Genomic DNA, 22,001 nt, shown 5'->3' on the forward strand with positions numbered 1-22,001 from the left:
CTGCTTGCTAAAATTTATGTGTAGATGCACATCAGTACTCCCAGTCCCTTCACGGTCATTCCTGGGCATGTGCAGAGCTCCAGGGACTTTGAGTTGCCCAGTGCGCAAGTCCCAGCTGAGCGGGAGCAAGGCCAGCTCTGCTTTCCTGTTTCAGCGCTCATGAACAAATGTACTTTCATAGTCTGCTCAGCTGCATTTTCTGCATTTTGGGGCATTTTGCTGGTGATTTCATTGCTTAAAATGGCCCTCACGCCTTGTGCTGAAGTGCTGTCTGGTGTTCGTAAGTGCAAGAAGGCTGTGATGTTCCCTTATGGAGGAAATATTTGTATCAGAGAAGCTTCATTCAAGTGTGAGTTACGGTGTTGTTGGCCGAGAGTTCAGTGTTAATGAATGGACCGTGTATAAGGTATCTTTAAACAGAAACACACATAAAACAAGGTTGTATATTAATCCATTGGCGAAAATGTTGTAGCAAGAGGCTGTCAGGAGCCTAACTCTGTAATTCTCCTCGGGGTAATCATTCAGTATGTGCTAATTCATATTCACGGTGACTTTATACAACATAAGTACCAGGAATAATGAGAGTTGATTATTATTAGCTCATCTAGTCATCACCAGTGCTACAAGGCACATATTATTGTTCCTAGTTTTATAGATTAAGAAATTGATATATGATAAATGACTGTATAAATAACTAATTCCTTGAAGGCCACATAACTGTTTATTAGTAAAACCGGGAGTTGAAGTTGGACAGTTTGGTGCCAAAGTTCACTCACTTAACTTTTGTTCCATATTGACTTTACTAAGGCTTGAAACATTTTATGAGGAAAATTAGAGAAGCAGGGAAAATTTCGCTACCTTTAAAGAAAGCATGCTTAAAGGAGCAAGTTCAGAAGAATTGGATGGCTTGTCTTGTAGAAGAGGAATTAGATTTCTTTGTATTTCCACATTGTAGAAGTACTGTGATTAGAAGTAAAGAGGCAGATTTCCATCCATTATGAGGTATGTTTAGTGGATGGGCTGTTCTGGGATTTAATCAGTGCTCTCAAACTGAAAGTATTACACTAGGGGTTTGAATGACCATGTGTCAGGGATATTTAGATAGGAATATGAAAATACTTTATTCAGGAAGAAGTTGGATTAGTTAATATTCAGGGTCTCCTCCAATTTGAATATTATCATTTTTTAAAAAATTTTAACATCTTTATTGGAGTATAATTGCTTTACAATGTTGTGTTAGTTTCTGCTGTAAAACAAAGTGAATCAGCTATACATATGCATATATCCCCATATCTCCTCCCTCTTTTGTCTCCCTCCCCCCTCCCCATCCCACCCCTCGAGCTGGTCACAAAGCACTGAGCTGATCTCCCTGCGCTATGCAGCTGCTTCCCTATTCTTTTGTTGAACTTTTTAGTACCGTTGGCATTATAGAGCATTTTCTCCACACTGTCATAACTTCTTGTTTTTATAATTTGTTTGTTATTGTCATATGTAATCAGTTCATTTCCCTGGTTCAAACTGAATCAGCAAACTGAAATCTATAGTCATCTAAGAGTGCTTCAGGTTATCTTTTCCTCATATTTTAGATAACCCATATTTGCTTCTTCCTTTTTCATGGTGTTATTTTTCTTCTTCCCTTTTTATCAGTAACTCTGGCTCCGACTTTGCTTTTTATATCCATGTCTTGATAATACACCTCAATTAGCATTTTTTTTGAAGACTAACTTTTTGCAGCAGTTTAGCTTCACCACAAAACTGAGGGAGACGGTACAGAGATTTCCCACATGCTGTCCCTGTACCCGTTGTCAGTGTCCCCCACCAGAGTGGTACGTTTGTTACAGCGGGTGAGCTTATATATAGCTTTTAACGTTAGAACCTCAATCACGTGAGACCATCTTATGAAACCATTGCGTGCCTCTAATCATTTGTATTTTATTGAGCTTTTACTTTTCCAAGTCTTTTCCTCTGTATTGCTTAATTTGAGTAAAGCTGACAACAATTCCGTTCCCTCAGGTAGACATTATGCTGCTTAAACAGAGGAGGAAGCTTAGTGAATACACCCACGACATCCTTTTTTCATTTCATTAACCCTGTACCACCCCAACTCTTCTACCTTAAACCATATTGACTCATTTTTCATTTCTCGGATTATTTCTGCTACCTAGATTGCTGCCATTTTTATGTTTTCACCTCTTAAACAAATCCATTTTTAGTCATCTTTCAAAATTTTTAATTTCCCTTAGTAAAAGGTTTGAGCCATGGATATGAGGTATCTTACCCAGATCTTTCCATTTATTCATGCATTTGTATAAAAAAAAGAAAATAATTTCCTTTTTTCTCTTGTCAGGATGAAAAAGAGTTTGTCTCATTATTTCTTTTTTACCCATTTTAATGTCTCTGTATTTCACTTTCCAGATTCCTAATTTCTTACTGTATATTTGTGGCTTATATAGTATTTATATTAATCATTCCTTTACTATTAATCTAGATTAATGTTCTACTAATTTTAAGTGGCATAAGTTTGGAACTCAAAAGATATGGTCTATTTAATTTGTTTATAAAAGAGTATACACGTATAAATTCTTTTATTTATTTATTTTTGGCTGTGTTGGGTCTTTGTTGCTGTATGCGGGCTTTCTGTAGTTGTTGGGTCTTTGTTGCTGTATGCGGGCTTTCTGTAGTTGTGGCGAGCGGGGGCTACTCTTCATTGCATTGCACGGGCTTCTCATTGCAGTGGATTCTCTTGTTGCGGAGCACAGGCTCTAGGTGCATGGGCTTCAGTAGTTGTGGCACTCAGGCTCAGTAGTTGTGGCTCACGGGCTCTAGAGCACAGGCTCAGTAGTTGTGGTGCATGGGCTGAGTTGCTCCACAGAATGTGGGATCTTCCGGACCACGGATTGAACCCGTGTCCCCTGCATTGGCAGGCAGATTCTCAACGACTGAGCCACTGGGGAAGTCCCACATATAAATTCTTAATAACATTTAATGAAGAGAATGACTATTAAATGACTATTAAGTTAATTGACTATTTCCTCTATCCCTATGAGCCTTGCACATGTATATAGTTTGTGCTCACAACTCAGTACAGTTTTACTACTGAAAGGGGAATAAGATTATGAGAATGGGTTCTTCTTTTTGGTATGTATTAAGTAGTAAACAGAAATGCATGTGAAAAATGAAAACAGTATAGGTTTTTAAATATTATAAGGAATCATAGAATCAATTAAACTAGTTTTGTCCTTTATTCTTTTAATAAGGTATATTACTCTGATTGATTTTTATATGTTGCACCAACCTTGCATTCCTGGAATTCTGTTTTATACATCTTATATCTTTAAAGACAGATGTAATATTGGTAAATAGTTGACACTCAATAAGTATTTGTTTAATAAATGAGAAGATAAAAGAAATAATGGTAAGCAAAAATCACTACAGGTTTTAAGTTTGTGATTGAAAGCAACCAGTTATATATACTTGCTTATTTAAACCAGCTTAGGAAAAAACTATTCAGTAAAGCAAAACTTATAGATTACATAAATAAATAGAATGGATAGTACTATATTTACATAAATGCTGTGAACATTCTTTAAATCAAAGCTGTTACGTGTATGATCAGGTTCTTAGTAAAATATTTCTTTGTAGCTGAATTATTTGATTTAGTGAATCAAATCAATCAGTGAATATGAATTAACATATGCTGAGTTGGAGCCCCAGACTGACAAACATTGGAGATACTCAGTATCTTAGAATGGGAAATCAAGCATAAAAACTTTGTAGAAGTTTTACTTTTATAAAGGTTAGAAAAGGAAGTCAGTGCAGTCAGGATACAAAGCAGAGATTTTATCTAATTGTATATGGTGGTGTAAGCGTCCAGGACTCCTCAAAAGAGCCTTATCAGTAGATGTACAGTTTCAGATGACATATCTGAGCGTCATACTCTCTGAAAGTTTATGTCGTCTTTAGGCCCAGCCTTATATAAACGGGGCTATAGCAGACCAGAATAACAGCCTTGCCTATATATTGAGCTGGTCAAAATGTTTGTTCAGGTTTTTCTGTAACATACAGAAAAATGAACGTTTTGGCCAACCCAGTATATGAAGGAGATTTTCCTAGCCTCAGCAACCAGAGAAGAAAAAGAAATGAAAGGAATCCAAATTGGAAGAAGAGAACTAAAACTGTCACTGTTTACAGATGACATGATACTGTCCATAGAAAATCCTAAAGACGGTACCAAAAAACTACTAGAGCTCATCAAAGAATTTGGTAAAGCTACAGGTTACAAAATTAATACACTGGAAAGGCTCTGAACCAGCTATAGAGATTATCTAATCCTAGAAAATTCCAATGATGGAGTTTCACAAGAATATCTTTTAAGCACTATGAAAGTTAAATGAATCTTAGGCCACTGTCTTCCATAGCTTTATGGTAAATCAGATTTTCAATTTCTACCATTTAATTTCATATTTAAGATTCTTACATGTCTCAGTACAGTTGACCCTTGAACAATATGGGGGCCAATCTGCATATACTTATAGTCAGCCCTCCATATCTGAGGTTCCTCTGCATCCATGGATTCAACCAACCATGAACACGTAGTGCTGTAGTATTTACTGTTGAAAAATATCCGCATTAAGTGGACCCACACAGTTCAAGCCTGTGTTGTTCAAGGGTCAACTGTAATTGTTAACAAAACCTGTAAAAGAAATGACTGTTTGGGGTATGAAAATCAGAAGTGTTTAAATCTACTGGAAGAGAGAAGGCATTATTTCATATCTTTTTCTGAACATAACTTAGTTATGGTCCGTCACAGAGGCTGTAGGAATTTTGTGTGCCTTCGTAGCCAATATCTGAGAAGTGCAGTCAATAACTTTCTCATCTTTCTTCCTTACTCACAAAATTACTGCAGTTGATACTATGCAATGAGTTCTCTGTTTACGGGGGGTGGGTTTTGTTTATTTTTGTATCTTTCCTAGTACACGGTAACAGACACAATATATATTATAAATTTATTTATTTATTTTTGGCTGCATTGGGTCTTTGTTGCTGCGTGGGCTTTCTCTAGTTGCGGTGAGCAGGGGCTACTCTTCGTTGTGGTGTGTAGGCTTCTCATTGCAGTGGCTTCTCTTGTTGCGGAGCACAGGGCTCTAGGCACGTGGGCTTTAGTAGTTGTGACACGTGGGCTCAGTAGTTATGGCTCACGGGCTCTAGAGCGCAGGCTCAGTAGTTGTGGCGCGTGGGCTTAGTTGCTCCATGGCATGGGGGATCTTCCCAGACCAGAGATCAAACCTGTGTCCACTGCATTGGCAGGCGGATTCTTAACCACTGCTCCACTGGTTAGGGAAGTCCCACACAATATATATTAGATGTTCAAAATGTCATTGATATTTTTTAGTTGTCGTCTAAGGCCAACATGTTTACATTCTCTCATAGTTGTTAGAGGAGGATACAGAAACTTAACTGGAAAAGATGGAAACAAATAAGTGTGCTTTTAGTTTTCTCCCCTAATCTATCCATTTTTCTCTTTAATAGTTGTGATATTCAAGGAATTCAGATTTTACTTTTTACTGCAATTTTGAAAATTCACACAAACTCTTCCTTATTTTTGATGAGCTTTGAAGTTGCTACACTGCTGCTTTAATCTTACTTCCATACTGATTGATATCTTTGATGCAGAGTTCTGAAATAAGCTTACCTACTTGGAAACTATTGAGATTTTTCTGTAGGTATAGTCTAAAATCATTTTATGTGTCTATAAGTAGAATAGATTAAATGAACATAGCAGTGGAAATTTTACCTCTATTTAAAATAATAATGTCTCCAATTTAAGTGGTAGATTCTAATATATGTGTAGCAATTTCTTCATTACAGAGGAAGATTTTACTTCATATCAGCCTTCATATTTTGCAAATATCTCTAAAGAAAATATGTAGAATAAGTGTAAATTTAAACTTTTTGAAATATTTAATCTTCAGAATTTCTAACTTTGCTATTTGTCCAAATTCCTCAGGCAGAAGGGGCAGCTGGCTGTGGAAAGAGCAAAGCAGGTAGAAGAGTTTCTACAGCGAAGACGGGAAGCGAGGCAGAACAAGGCTCGGGCTGAGGGGCATATGGTAGGATTTTGTTTTTGAGATTTTTGAACATGTTAGTATTCAAAGTGAAGGTCTGGAACAAGGTAGGTATAAACGCCAAGAGTCGTAATCCTTTATAAACATTTCCTCTGAACATTTGCAGAGCATTTAACTTCTCTTCAGCTATTTCTTTTATGCTAAGCGTGAAATTCTGTTGTTCCTTGGTTAATTGAGAGTAAGTTCGTAGCTGTATCCTTCCTTTCAAAAGAGTTGAAGTAGGTATAGCAACCCAGATATTTATATTAAATAAATAAGTTCTTACATTACTTTTTTCTTCCATTATGCTTCTGGTTTTAAATACTTTTAAGTAGCAAAGAATTGTAGAAGAAAAATGGAAAATAAACATTTGGGTAAATATACATGTAACTGTGCATTTACTCAAAAGTAAATTAGGAACAAAAGTATTTTAAAGCCTCTAATTATTCCAGTTAGCTGAATTAAGTCATGTACCTAAGAAAATATTAATAGTTTTAGATCATCGTTTCAGTAGTTAATAGTTTTGACTTGCAGAGGTGCACAAATGCCTTTTCACCTTCTGTCCACAGAACACATGGTGATTGTTTGTCAGCTCGGCACCCGTGAAGCATCATGCTCACGTAGGAAATAGGTCAATTGTATGGCAGTATGTTTTCTTTAGACTTAGATTTACTGTAAGTCCATAAGTGATATCTTTATGAGTTAATTAATATAATTATTCCAATTTAGGATTTTTTTTCTTTGAAATAATATCACAGAAAAATAGTTAAATTTTTTAATGGTTACCCTGTATATGTGTAACACCCATGAGCTTGTTTTTCTAATACCTGGAATTAATCTGTATTTGTATCCTCTCTATAGACAGAGGAGAACCTCCTTTGTTTTCCCTTGCCCTATTTCTCCCATGTTAGTAGCATCTGGAATTTTAGTTACAGATTTTAAAAACAGTTATTAGACTTACCAAGATTTACACATTTCTTTCCTCAGCACAGTTCCTTATATACTACTGTCCTCCCTCAGTTTGTCTTCATGATGGAGACTATCCTCTCGTAACCTTTTGGAGAGAAACTGTCAAAGATTTGTTGGGAAGGTCCTTATTTTGTCTTCACACTTAAATGTTAATTTGTAGTGGTGGTCTGCTGGTAAATTTGCTTAGCATTTGTATGTCTGAAAAAGCATTTTGTCTTCTTTTTTGAAAAATATTTTTGCTGGATGTAGTCTTATAGGTTGAGAGTTCTTTTTCTTTCAGTTCTTTAAAGGTGTTTCTCCACTTACATCCTGGCACGCCGGTTCTTACCAGAGGTCTGCTGTCATTCTTAAATTTTCCTCTGCGTGTAATGTGTCTTTTCTCTCTTATGGCTTTTAACATTTCCTCCTTATCACTGGAAGTGGATTGATTTAGATGTATCTTGGTGTAGTTTTCTTCATTTTATTTTGTTGGGGGTTCATTGAGCTTCTTGGATCAGTGGATTTATTGTTTTTATCAAATTTGGAAAAATTCAGCCATTATTTCTTCAAAATCTTTTTCTGTTCTCCTCTCCTTTTTCCTCTGGGTGCTCAGTAGCCATACGTCAGCTTGCTGATGCTCTGTTCATTCCTTTTTGGTCCTTTTCCTGTGTTTGGTTTTGGGTAGCTTCTGTTACTGTATCTTCAAGTTCATTACTCTTTTTGTCTGCTTTGTGTAATCTGCTCTGCTCTTAATCCCATCCAGACACTGTATATTTTTCATTTCAGATACTGTATTTTTTAATCTCTTAAAATTTATTTGGGTCATTTTTATACTTTCCATGTCTGTCTTTATAATACTTACACTTTTCTCTACCTTCTTGAACATATGGAATATGATTAGAGCCGCCTTTTTAATGACCTTGTCACTAATTCTATTATCTGTGTCATTCCTGAGTCAGTTTGTTGACTGATTTTCTCTTCATTTGGGTAATCTTTTCCTGCTTCTTTACCTACCTGGTAATTTGTGGTTGGATGCCTGGCATTATGTATTTTATCTTGGATTTTTTGTATTTAAATACAAATGAATAAATTTATTCTGTGCTGCAGTTATGTTACTTGAAAATAGTTTGAGTCTTTCAAGGTTGATTCTCAGCTTTGCTAGGCAGGTGGAGAAGAGCCTTTCGTCTAGAACGCACTTGGCGCCACCGCTCAGGCAGTACTCTTTTTTTTTTGTTGTTTTTTACTTTTATTTGCATTTACTTTTTGCAGCATTTATTCCGGGGCCATAAGTTTTTGTTTCTTCAATTTCTTCGGGGATATCTTTTTCTTCTGGGCAACCTCCTCTTCTGCTTTAGGAACAATCTGGTTTTTTTCAGTGAGGATCATCTCAGTGTGGCAGGGAGAGCTCACGTATAGGTTGATCCAACCATGAGCTCTGTAAGTCCTGCACCGTGTCTTGGGGGCTTTGTTCGCCTGGATATGCTCAGTGACCAGAGAATCTACATCTAAGCCCTTAAGTTCAGCATTACTCTCTGCATTTTTGAGCATGTGCAGTAAAAATTCAGCACTCTTTTTGGGCCACCGACCCTGCGTGCAGCCCCACTGTTTGGCCTGGGCACACCTACCAACTCCACCATTGTAGCGACGGAATGGCACACACTGCTTCTTTAAAGTGACATCCTTCAGATGCTTGGTGGCTTTTCGGATATGCATACCCTTAATGGCCTGGGCCGTTTCACAAGTGTTCTTAAAGTGAACACGAAGGTTTGAACCTCTCGACTTGCATGATTTTGTGGGGTTTTCTGGGTCAAGTGAATAGCGAACCATTTTTAGAGGTCACCTCAGGCTGCTTACCGGAAAAGCGAGGCAGTACTCTTGACGCTCTGATGATGGATTGGTGGTACTCCAATGCTCTGTTGATTTGGAGGCCTTTCTAGTCTGGCTGTTGGAAGTGTGATGTGTTCCCAGCCCTCAGTGAGCCTGAGGGATTGGTGATGTCATGGTAACCGTCCCTCAGCAGGAGACTCAGGGGAAACCTCTGTGGATTCCAGGACTCTCTGGGCAGCTCTCTCTTCCTTGGTATCCCTTCCTGCAAATGGTACTGCTCTTCAGCCTCCCAAGCTCTGGCTGCTGTTTCCCTGACTCAGGACACCCTCTCCCTGTGCTGCAGCCTGGAGACTGGGCAGTTGCTGAGCTTACCTCACTTGTTACCCTTCTCACAAGGATCACTGTCTTGTGCTGCCTGTTTGCCAGTGTTGGAAAATCGTTGTTTCATCTACTTTGTCCAGACTTGTAGTTGCTGAAGGTGGGAGGGCAGGTCTGGTCCCTGTTACTCCACCACAGCTGCAAGTGGAAGTCTTGGCTGGTAGTTTGCTCCCCACCCCACCTTGAAGCTGCTGCCTCATCATGGTCTCATTGTCGCTCTCAAGTCTTGTGACATGGTTTTCCTTCACGTTCCTCTGTAAGGGGTTTTTCCTCTCTGAAAGCTTTTGGCACCGTTTTTCTGCCTTCCGTGTTCTGAAATATCGCTTGAGTGTTCTCGGTATTTTTAATTGACCTGTCATGACTCTAACCAGATGCCTTCAGTCTGAGCACTCACCTTCGGTTCTGGGACATTCTTAACTGACGCTTCTTCACATATTGCTGCTTCTCCTTTTTCTCCTTAAGAGAACTCCGTTAAATGGATAGATTGGAACCTCTGCATCAAATGTCTTTTTTTCTGTACTTTTATTTCATCTTTTTTATCCCTTTGTCCCTTCTTACTGTTTTGGAAGGATTCCTGGGCCCGAATTTCAGCTCGTAACATGTTCTTTTGTTTTGTCTACTCCGCTCTTCAGCCCATCCAGTGATGTTTTCTCTTAAGTTTAGAAACTTGTATTCTCATGTCCATGAATCTTCTTAGTTTTCATTGAAAGCTCTGTGATCTTGTGCTCATTTCTCTAATGATACTTTATCATTATCATAAAGGTTATCATAAGGTCTTGTTCTTAGTGCACTCTTGGCCGTGTCACCTCGGTGTCTTCAGTTTTTTTTTCAGCAAGTCTGCTCCCTGTTTCATGGTACTGGCATCCCTCATACATTTAGTGTTCTTGCTGGTGTGTTCATGTTTGGGGGTGTCTATTTTACCCTTCGTTGCCTCTGTTTGGGTGGCCCCCTGGCGGGATGGGCACGTGTTGCTGACCTCTCCTCTGTTCAGTTTTTCATCACAGTAGAGGATGGGTGGGACACATTGCTGTTTGGCCAGGCAAATACATGGCAGCTTACTTTCTGGGCATTGGAGACCCCACCTTCCTGGGTGTCACTGGTCACCTGGAGCACCGGCCTGGCCTTTCAGTCCGGGCTCTCTCATCACTCGTGTCTGAAGGGAGCTGCTCACGGAGATGGACAGTGTGCTGGGTGACCTCTTCTTTAAGCGCCATTGCTGCTGTTCCCCTCGTGCCCCGGCTGCCAGCTCATCGCAGAGCAGCCTCCTGTTGCTCACACCTGCTGCCGAGGCCTCTTCCCTACAGGCTGTGCTCATGACGTGAGCACGTGTGTATTTTCCTTACCTCTGGGCTCCTTCTGTTCTTGGGACTACCCAGAGTTTCACTTGTTTGGGAGTGCTGGTATGCATTCACTGAACAACTTCTCAAGTGTAGAATTTTGCAAGAAGGGGAGGCCATGGTCTCACTGCAATCAGATATTAGTATTTTCATTTTGTTGTTTTATCATTTTTAAAAGATGTGCTTTAGAAATCAGTGCATTTTTGACGGTGATTTTTATATGACTTTCCAAGATGCGTTTTGTTAACCTGTATAGAGTTTCTTCATTCCCTAGATGACTATATGTATACGTGAAACTTTACTTTAGAAAAATGTGGCTAAAAAGTGAAGAATTTTTACTTTTCAGTATGTTTGGGTGGATGCATCGTATATTACTTTCTTTATTCACTAATACAACAACAATGCAGTGTGTTAAACACTTTGGGGGTAATAGGTTAATTAATTGATTAAAGATGACTTAATTAAATCTTACTCAGATATAGTTTCTCTCTGGAATAACTTAGAGTCTGGTGTTAGACAAGACTATATATTCTGGAAGCGTGAGGTAAAGAATAGAGGTGAAAGCTGAGGTTAGCTGTGGGGATTTTAAGATTTTAAGTTCATACAATTTTAAGTTCTAAATTGGAACTTTCTTATGATGAGGTAGAGGGGTTGTTTAAAATAGACCTCTCCTTTTCCATGCTGTGTAACACAAATTACCATAATGTAGTGGCTTAAAGCAACACAAATTTATGACCTACAGTTTCTCCGGGCCAGGACTCTGGCACGTTGTAACAGTTCTCTGCTCCTGGTCTCCTGAGGCTGAGGTGGATGTGTCAACAGCTGTGTCCTCAGCTGGAGGCTCAGCCACCTTCACCGACCCCTCAGGGGGCTGGCAGGACTTCCCTCCCTGCTGCTGTGGAACTCAGGCCTCGCTGTCTGAGAACTTTGACTGGGACCATGTGGCCCCTTCATCTCAGCGTCAAAGAACTCCCTGTGCATCAACCCCCCACCTGCCGCTTCTACAACCAGCCAGGAAAACTGCATTTAATGGTCAGCTCGCTGGTTTAACGTCCCTCATCCCATTTATCGTGACCTAATCCTGCGGGTACAACCCATCAGACTTGCACACCTGGGGAGTGGGTGTGGGTATCAGGAAGCCTTGGGGGTCTTCTCCAGGTTCTGCCCGTCACAGTCCCTTTGCCTGTGACTTAGAGGCCGCGTCTGGGGATATAGACAAGGCGAGGGGGAGGAGCTGTCTCGAGCCCGTGCTTGGTGGTGGAGCACGCAGCCCAGGCGTCCACACAGAGCCTTGTAAGAAGTCACCTGTATTAACATGAAGTTTAAATACAGTGAAATTCACCAGTGTTGGGAGTGTATCTGGATGAGTGTTGACAGGTGTATGTAGTCATGTAACCACTGACACAACCACAGGACAGCATCATTCCATCATTTCTTAAAAGGTTGCTTCTCTTGCCACCAGAGAAAAAACTGTCGGTATGTGAGATGATGGATGATAACCAGACTTACCGTAGTGATCCTTTCTCAGTATATGCGTGTATCAAGTCATTATGTTGTACACCTTAAACTAACAGTGTTGTAAGTCAGTCGTGTCTCAGTAAAACTGGAGGAAGAAGTTTCCTTGTGCCCCGTGACAGTCAATCTTCTACCAGCTGTAGGCAACCACCGGTCTGCTTCCTGTCACTGTGGTCTTGTTTCTTCTAGAATTTCATGTAAAATTATTATACAGTATATAGAGTTTTGAGGCTGGTGTGTATCAGTAGTTCTTTTTTATTCCTGAGTCATATTCCATCGTGTGGATGTACCACAGTTTGTTTGTTCAGTCCTCAGTTGATGGGCATTTTTGTAGTTTCTAAAAGAGATGCTTTTAAAGCTCATGGGAGTAGCCGATCATTAAATTCCCTCAATTATATGCTCCCCATGCTCCCACAGAGCCCTTCTTTCTGAGTGGGCATATCCCTCTTTATTACCTGTAACTCAGTCGGTGACTGTTTTTTCTCTCAGACTTCTGAACACTGCTGGAGAAAGTTAAAGCTGTGATGACTAGTGTCAGATGGGTTTATGGCCTCTGGTTTCAGCAGAGCTTCAGTCCTTCTCGGCTGTCCTCTGAATCTCCATGGTCAGCAGCCTCTCCTGTTGCCCACAGTGGGGACTTTCCTCCATGGTTTCATCCTTCTTCCCTTTCTGTGAAGATAATCATTACATCACCGAGAAAATTGGGCTTAAAAACCTCACATTTCGTCACATTTTCTGCCTCCATACTTATAAACTTATGCATAATTGTGCCCAATCTATCCTTGTTTTCTCCAGTCTCAGAGAAGGATATAACTTCCTCTGTTCAAAAGTAATCTTCCTGTTCCATCCTGTTTGATGATTATAATGCTGGTAATTGTTCACAGTGGTCGTTTACTGGGTGCTGATGTGTCAGGCTTAGTTCTAAGCTCTATACCTGTACTCACTCACTTGTCACAGCAGTGCTCTGAGGCAGGTTCTGTCGTCTTCCCATGTTACATCTCACTGAGGCAGAGGTGGAGAAGCTAAAGCGATAGCTTGAGCTTTACAGCAACCAAACGATAGATTACATCCTGTTTAAATCCCTGCAGTCTGACTTGAGAGCCCACGCTTTCATGGCCTTATTTTCTGGGCCATGCTGTCTGTTTCCTCAAGGGGCCTCCTTACTCTGTCACTTGCTTCCTGTCTTTTCTGAACTTCCCGTCTTTCCTGGCATAGCCCATAAATATATTCATGTTTCTCACGTTCTTGGCTCCTTCCTCCTCTTCATGGCCAGACACCTCAAATGAATGAAGCTCTGTTCTCTGTCATTGCTTACCCGCTATTCATAATCCTGTTGAAACAGAAGTCACCGATGTCCATCCTGCCAAATATAATCGAGTATTTTAAATCTTTATCTTACTTGACCTTTCTGTGACATTTGATCTCATGAGTTACTTCTTCAAAATTTCTTCCTTGCCTTCCGTGACACCAAATTCTCTTTGTTTATCCCTTAGTTTTCTGATTATTATTTCTTAATATCTTCTACAGGATTCTCTTCTTCCGTAGTTTCTAAGGCTGATATTTCCTGGGATTCTGTCCTTGGTTATTTTTCACTGTAAGTTAATACCCTGGGGTGATCTCACTTACTATTCTACAAGGGACTGGTGACCTCAAAATCTCTGTCAGTTACGCAGACTACCCTCCTAACTTCCATCCTGTCTAGCTGCCTTCTGGACATCATTTCCTAGCGGTCACATTGGTACCTTATTTTTAAATTTTCCTTTTATTATGTAAATCATCATACAATAACATTAACTTTATTTTTCTTCTCCAGTTCTATGAATTTTAACACAAGTATAAATTCACATACCCACCACCACAGTCAGGATACAGAACCATTCCATCACCCCAAAACTCTCTTGTGCTCTCTCTCAACATAGTCATGCTGTCCCCTCACCCCTAATACCCTGAAAGCCACTGTCTATTCTCCATTACTATGGTTTTGTCTTTTCAAGAATGTCTTATATGGTATTTGTGTGTGGTATATATAATAGTATGTAACCTTTAGCGGTTGGCTTCTTTCATTCACCTTAATGCTGTTCATCCAAGTTGTTGCATGTACCAGTAACTTTTTGTTTTTTGTTGTTGAGTGGTATTCCATTGTATGGATGTGCTACAGTTCATTTATTCATTCACCCACTGAGGGACATTTGGGTTGTTTCTAGTTTTTGTTAATTAATAATCAGTGCTGCTTTGATCATTCATTTACAGGTGTTTGGAGAAGAGTAAGTTTTTGTTTCTCTAGGGTAAATTCCCAAGAGTGGCTTTTCTGGATCATGTGGTAAGTGTAGACTTGAGTTCTCAAAAGTCAGCCATTTGGCAGAGCACTCGCACCTTTTTGCCTTCTTAGCATCAGTGATCAAGAGCACCCGTTGCCCCACATCCTCATCAGCATTCGGTATTGTCGCTCTCTTTTACTTTGGCCATCTAATCTATGTATAGGGGTATCTCATTGTGGTTTGATTTGCATTTCGCTAAATGTTAATGATGTTGAATCCCTTTTCATTGCTTATTTGTGATCCTTATAATCCTCTTTAGGGAACCGTGTGTCTGAGTAATTTGTCCATATTAATTGTGTTGTGTTGTTACTGTTTTGCTTTGAGAGTTCTTTATATTCTGGACAAATCTTTTATTGGGTAAGTGATTTGCCAATATTTTCTCCTAGGTGGCAGTTTGGCTTATCATTCTCTTAACAATATTTTTCACAGAGCGCAAGGTGTTAACTTTGATAAAGTGTACGTTTTCAGGTTTCCTGTTTACGGATCATGCTTTTGCTCTATCATGTCTAAAAACTCTGCCTATCCAGTAGTCATGAAAATTTGCTCCTATTTTTCAAAAAATTTTTATAGTTTTACTTTTAACCTTTAGACCTATGATCCATGAAAGAATATGTTTTTAGTGTGGTAAAATACACAAAACATAAAATTTTCTGTCTTAACCATTTAAAAATACACAATTCAGTAGCATAAGGTACATTCACAATGTTATCTTCCTTCTGCTTGATTTCTGTTTATTTTGCTCTTTTCTGGTCTTTTAAGGTTGAAGCTTAGATAGCTGAGGGTGAGACCTTTTTTCTTGTCTAATATTGGTATTGCATGCTGTAAATTTCCCTCTAAGCACTGCTTTAGTTGCACCCCACAAATTTTTCTGTGTTCTATTTTCATTTTAATTCAGTTCAAACTTTATTGTAATTTCCCCTTGAAACATCCTCTTTGGCCCATGGATTACTTAGAAATGGGTTAATTTCCAACTGTTTGGACATTTTCCTACTTTTTTCTGTTACTGTTTTCTGGTTTTATTTTATGATCAGAGAACATACTTTGTAGGACTTCATTCAGTCATTTTACATTTGTTAGCGTTTGTACTTTGATCTAGAATATGATCTATCTTCGTGAATGTTCCACATACACTTGAAAAGAATGTGTACCCTGCTGTGGTTCGGTGGAGTGCTATATGTTTCAATTAGATCCAGTGAGTTGATGGTGCTTTTTAGTACTTGATCCATGCTGACATTATGCCAACATTGTTTGATACTGAGATAGGAGAGTGGAAGCCTTCAGATATAATTGTAGATTTATCTGTTTCTCCTTTTAGTTTGGTCAGTTTTTCCTTTCTTTCTTTCTTTCTTTCTTTTTTTTTTTTTTTTTTAGAGAGCATACACATTTAGAATCGTTGGGGTTTTAGAGTGAATTGTCCTTTCTTACCAAAATGTAATCTCTTTTTGTTTCTCATATTACTGGAGGGGTTCGTTTTTGTTTTTGTTTCGCTGTGTAACAAATTAGCACAAGTTAGTGGCTTTTAACAACACGTATTTGTTATCTCATTTTCAACTGCATGAAGAGTCGGTGCCCCAAACCCCTTGTTGTTCCCAGGTCAGCTGTAAACGCTATTTTACTGTTTCAATTTGGAATGTAGAAATTTTTCCATCATGTAGGTACCCTTACCCACTCCCCTTTATGCCACAGTTGTCTTATATATTACGTTTACATAAATTTAAAGCCTCATTAGGCCGTGTTATAAATTTTTCTTACAACTTCAAACATGTTTAAGAAGGCAATAGGACAGGAATACTTTCTAATATTTACACAAATATTTACCATTTTTCTAGCTATTCACTCATTATTAATGATCCAAGTTTCTTATATAATTTCTCTCTGCCTGAAGAAATTCCTTATGCAGTTCTTTTTTTTTTTTCTTTAACATCTTTATTGGAGTATAATTGCTTTACAGTGGTGTGTTAGGGTCTGCTTTATAACAAAGTGAATCAGTTATACATATACATATGGTCCCATATCTCTTCCCTCTTGCATCTCCTTCCCTCCCACCCTCCCTATCCCACCCATCCAGGTGGTCACAAAGCACCGAACTGATCTCCCTGTGCTATGCGGCTGTTTCCCACTAGCTGTCTACCTTACGTTTGGTAGTGTATATATGTCCATGCCACTCTCTCGCTTTGTCACAGCTTACCCTTCCCCTCCCCATATCCTCAAGTCCATTCTCTAGTAGGTCTGTGTCTTTCTTCCCGTCTTACCCCTAGGTTCTTCAAGACATTTATGTTTTCTTATATTCCATATATATGTGTTACCTTACGGTATTTTGTCTTTCTCTTTCTGACTTACTTCAGTCTGTATGACAGACTCTAGGTCCATCCACCTCACTACAAATAACTCAATTTCGTTTCTTTTTATGGCTGAGAAATATTCTATTGTATATATGTGCCACATCTTCTTTATCCATTCATCCGATGATGGGCACTTAGGTTGTTTCCATCTCCTGGCTATCGTAAATAGAGCTGCGATGAACATTTAGGTACATGACTCTTTTTGAATTATGGTTTTCTCAAGGTATATGCCCAGTAATGGGATTGCTGGGTCATATGGTAGTTCTATTTGTAGTTTTTTAAGGAACCTCCATACTGTTCTCCATAGTGGCTGTACCAATTCACATTCCCACCCGCAGTGCAAGAGTGTTCCCTTTTCTCCACACCCTCTCCAGCATTTATTGTTTCTAGATTTTATGATGATGGCCGTTCTGACCGCTGTGAGATGATATCACATTGTAGTTTTGATTTGCATTTCTATAATGATTAATGATGTTGATTCTTTCATGTCTTTGTTGGCAATCTGGATATCTTCTTTGGAGAAATGTCTATTTAGGTATTCTGTCCATTTTTGGATTGGGTTGTCTGTTTTTTTGTTATTGAGCTGCATGAGCTGCTTATAAATTTTGGAGATTAATCCTTTGTCAGTTGATTCATTTGCAAATATTGTCTCCCATTCTGAGGGTTGTCTTTTGGTCTTGTTTATGGTTTCCTTTGCTGTGCAAAAGCTTTGAAGTTTCATTAGGTCCCATTTGTTTATTTTTGTTTTTTATTTCCATTTCTCTAGGAGGTGGGTCAAAAAGGATCTTGCTGTGATTTATGTATTAGAGTGCTCTGTCTATGTTTTCCTCTAAGAGTTTGATAGTTTCTGGCCTTACATTTAGGTCTTTAATCCATTTTGAGCTTATTTTTGTGTATGGTGTTAGGGAGTGTTCTAATCTCATACTTTTACATGGACCTGTCCAGTTTTCCCAGCACCACTTATTGAAGAGGCTCTGCTTTCTCCACTGTACATTCCTGCTTCCTTTATCAAAGATACGGTGACCATATGTGCATGGGTTTATCTCTGGGCTTTCTATCCTGGTCCATTGATCTATATTTCTGTTTTTGTGCCAGTACCATACTGTCTTGATTACTGTAGCTTTGTAGTATAGTCAGAAGTCAGGGAGCCTGAATCCTCCAGCTCCGTTTTTTGTTCTCAAGATTGTTTTGGCTGTTCGGGGTCTTTTGTGTTTCCATACAAATTGTGAAATGTTTTGTTCTAGTTCTGTGAAAAATGCCAGTGGTACTTTGATAGGGATTGCATTGAATCTATAGATTGCTTTGTGTAGTAGAGTCATTTTCACAATGTTGATTCTTCCAATCCAAGAACATGGTATATCTCTCCATCTATTTGTATCATCTTTAATTTCTTTCATCAGCGTCTTATAATTTTCTGCATACAGGTCTTTTGTCTCCGTAGGTAGGTTTATTCTTAGATATTTTACTCTTTTTGTCGCAATGGTAAATGGGAGTGTTTTCTTGATTTCACTTTCAGATTTTTCATCATTAGTGTATAGGAATGCCAGAGATTTCTGTGCATTAATTTTGTATCCTGCTACTTTACCAAATTCATTGATTAGCTCTAATAGTTTTCTGGTAGCATCTTTAGGATTCTCTATGTATAGTATCATGTCATCTACAAACAGTGACAGGTTTACTTCTTCTTTTCCGATTTGGATTCCTTCTATTTCCTTTTCTTCTCTGATTGCTGTGGCTAAAACTTCCAAAACTATGTTGAATCATAGTGGTGAGAGTGGGCAACCTTGTCTTGTTCCTGATCTTAGTGGAAATGCTTTCAGTTTTTCACCATTGAGGATGATGTTGGCTGTGGGTTTGTCATATATGGCCTATATTATGTTGAGGAAAGTTCCCTCTATGCCTACTTTCTGCAGGGTTTTTATCATAAATGGGTGTTGAATTTTGTCGAAAGCTTTCTCTGCATCTGTTGAGATGATCATGTGGTTTTTCTCCTTCAGTTTGTTAATATGGTGTATCACGTTGATTGATTTGCGTATATTGAAGAATCCTTGCATTCCTGGAATAATCCCACTTGATCATGGTGTATGATCCTTTTAATGTGCTGTTGGGTTCTGTTTGCTAGGATTTCGTTGAGGATTTTTGCATCTATGTTCATCAGTGATATTGGCCTGTAGTTTTCTTTCTTTGTGACATCCTTGTCTGGTTTTGGTATCAGGGTGATGGTGGCCTCGTAGAATGAGTTTGGGAGTGTTCCTCCCTCTGCTATATTTTGGAAGACTTTGAGAAGGATAGGTGTTAGCCCTTCTCTAAATGTTTGATAGAATTCGCCTGTGAAGCCATCTGGTCCTGGGCTTTTGTTTGTTGGAAGATTTTTAATCGCAGTTTCAATTTCAGTGCTTGTGATTGGTCTGTTCATATTTTCTATGTCTTCCTGATTCAGTCTCGGCAGGTTGTGCATTTCTAAGAATTTGTCCATTTCTTCCAGGTTGTCCATTTTATTGGCATAGAGTTGCTTGTAGTAATCTCTCATGATCTTTAGTATTTCTGCAGTGTCAGTTGTTACTTCTCCTTTTTCATTTCTAATTCTATTGATTTGAGTCTTCTCCCTTTTTCTCTTGATGAGTCTGGCTAATGGTTTATCAATTTTGTTTATCTTCTCAAAGAAGCAGCTTTTAGTTTTATTGATCTTTGCTATCGTTTCCTTCATTTCTTTTTCATTTATTTCTGCTCTGATCTTTATGATTTCTTTCCTTCTGCTAACTTCGGGGGTTTTTTGTTCTTCTTTCTGTAATTGCTTTAGGTGCAAGGTTAGGTTGTTTATTCGAGATGTTTCTTGTTTCTTAAGCTAGGATTGTATTGCTATAAACTTCCCTATTAGAACTGCTTTTGCTGCATCCCATAGGTTTTGGGTCGTCGTGTCTCCATTGTGATTTGTTTCCAGGTATTTTTTTATTTCCTCTTTGATTTCCTCAGTGATCACTTCATTTTTAAGTAGTGTATTGTTTAGCCTCCATGTGTTTGTATTTTTTTACAGTCCTTTTCCTGTAATTGATATCTAGTCTCATAGCGTTTTGGTTGGAAGATACTTGATACAATTTCAATTTTCTTAAATTTACCAAGGCTTGATTTGTGATCCAAGATATGATCTATCCTGGAGAATGTTCCATGAGCACTTGAGAAAAATGTGTATGTGGTTGTTTTTGGATGGAATGTCTTATAAATATCAATTAAGTCCATCTTGTTTAATGTATCATTTAAAGCTTGTGTTTCCTTATTTATTTTCCTTTTCGATGATCTGTCCATTGGTGAAAGTGGAGTTTTAAAGTCCCATACTATGAATGTGTTACTGTTGATTTCCCCTTTTATGGCTGTTAGCATTTGCCTTATGTATTGAGGTGCTCCTGTGTTCGGTGCATAAATATTTATAATTGTTATATCTTCTTCTTGGATCGATCCCTTGATCATTATGTAGTGTCCTTCTTTGTCTCTTCTAATAGTCTTTTAAGTCTGTTTTGTCTGATATGAGAATTGCTACTCCAGCTTTCTTTAGTTCTTTTAGGAATATCTTTTTTCATCCCCTCGCTTTCAGTCTGTATGTGTCTCTAAGTCTGAGGTGGGTCTCTTGTAGACAGCATATATTTGGGTCTTGTTTTTGTATCCATTCAGCCAGTCTGTGTCTTTTGGTGGGAGCCTTTAATCCATTTACATTTAAGGTAATTATCGATATGTATGTTCCTATTTCCATTTTCTTAATTGTTTTCAGTTTGTTATTGTAGGTCTTTTCCTTCTCTTGTGTTTCTTGCCTAGAGAAGTTCCTTTCGCATTTGTTGTAAAGCTGGTTTGGTGGTGCTGAACTCTCTCAGATTTTGCTTTTGTGTAAAGGTTTTAATTTCTCCATCAAATCTGAATGAGATCCTTGCTGGGTAGAGTAATCTTGGTTGTAGTTTTCTCTCCTTCATCACTTTTAATATGTTCTGCCAGTCCCTTCTGGCTTGCAGAGTTTCTGCTGAAAGATCAGCTGTTAACCTTTTGGGGATTCCCTTGTGTGTTATTTGTTGTTTTTCTCTTGCTGATTTTAATATGTTTTCTTTGTATTTAATTTTTGACAGTTTGATTACTATGTGTCTTGGCGTGTTTGTCCTTGGATTTATCCTGTATGGACTCTCTGTGCTTCCTGGACTTGATTAACTATTTCCTTTCCCATATTAGGGAAGTTTTCAACTATAATCTCTTCAAATATTTTCTCAGTCCCTTTCTTTTTCTCTTCTTCTGGAACCCCTATAATTCGAATGTTGCTGCATTTAATGTTGTCCCAGAGGTCTCTGAGGCTGTCCTCAGTTCTTTTCATTCTTTTTTCTTTATTCTGCTCTGCAGTAGTTATTTCCACTATTTTATCTTCCAGGTCACTTATCCGTTTTTCTGCCTCAGTTATTCTGCTATTGATCCCATCTAGAGTATTCTTAATTTCATTTATTGTGTTGTTCATCGTTGCTTGTTTCATCTTTAGTTCTTCTAGGTCCTTGTTAAATGTTTCTTGCATTTTCTCTATTCTATTTCCAAGATTTTGGATCATCTTTACTATCATTATTCTGAATTCTTTTTCAGGTAGACTGCCTATTTCTTCTTCATTTGTTAGGTCTGGTGGGTTTTTATCCTGCTCCTTCATCTGCTGTGTGTTTTTGTATCTTTTCATTTTGCTTATCTTACTGTGTTTGGGGTCTCCGTTTTGCAGGCTGCAGGTTCGTAGTTCCCGTTGTTTTTGGTGTCTGTCCCCAGTGGCTAAAATTGGTTTAGTGGGTTGTGTAGGCTTCCTGGTGGAGGGGACTAGTGCCTGTGTTCTGGTAGATGAGGCTGGATCTTGTCTTTCTGGTGGGCAGGTCCACGTCTGGTGGTGTGTTTTGGGGTGGCTTGCCGCCAACAGCTGGGCCGCTGCTGCCACGAGGCCTAGCACCACCATGCGCCGTCTAGGTCGCCGCCCGCTGTGCACGGGGAGGTGCCAAGGCCCGGCCGGCCGCTGCCTGCTCTCCTGCCTCTGCCGCCGCCCGTGCTTCCCTCTCAGCGGCAACGGAGACCAGCACCATGCAGCACGCACACAGCCAATTGATCGCGCACCCACTCGCAGAAAGACTGGCAGTTCTTTTAGGTTAGGTCTGTTGGCTTTAAATCCTCTTAGTTTTATTTCATCTTTATTTCTAAACAGTATTTTCGATGGGTGTAGTATTTTGGGTTGAC

The 22,001-nt window shown here is 38.9% G+C and overlaps 1 protein-coding gene across 3 annotated transcripts in view; it reads left to right on the plus strand.

The window, feature by feature from the left end:
- Positions 1–22,001, plus strand: part of NEK1 (NIMA related kinase 1) — a 231,692-nt gene that overhangs the window by 102,794 nt on the left and 106,897 nt on the right. For all 3 annotated transcript variants that reach the window (XM_060015311.1, XM_060015312.1, XM_060015309.2), the window contains one exon: positions 6,008–6,110. In XM_060015311.1, the coding sequence (XP_059871294.1) occupies positions 6,008–6,110 (103 nt within the window). The remainder of the gene's footprint in view (positions 1–6,007; positions 6,111–22,001) is intronic.

This window comes from Delphinus delphis, chromosome 6 (genome assembly GCF_949987515.2).
Source record: "Delphinus delphis chromosome 6, mDelDel1.2, whole genome shotgun sequence".
Lineage (NCBI taxonomy): Eukaryota > Metazoa > Chordata > Mammalia > Artiodactyla > Delphinidae > Delphinus > Delphinus delphis.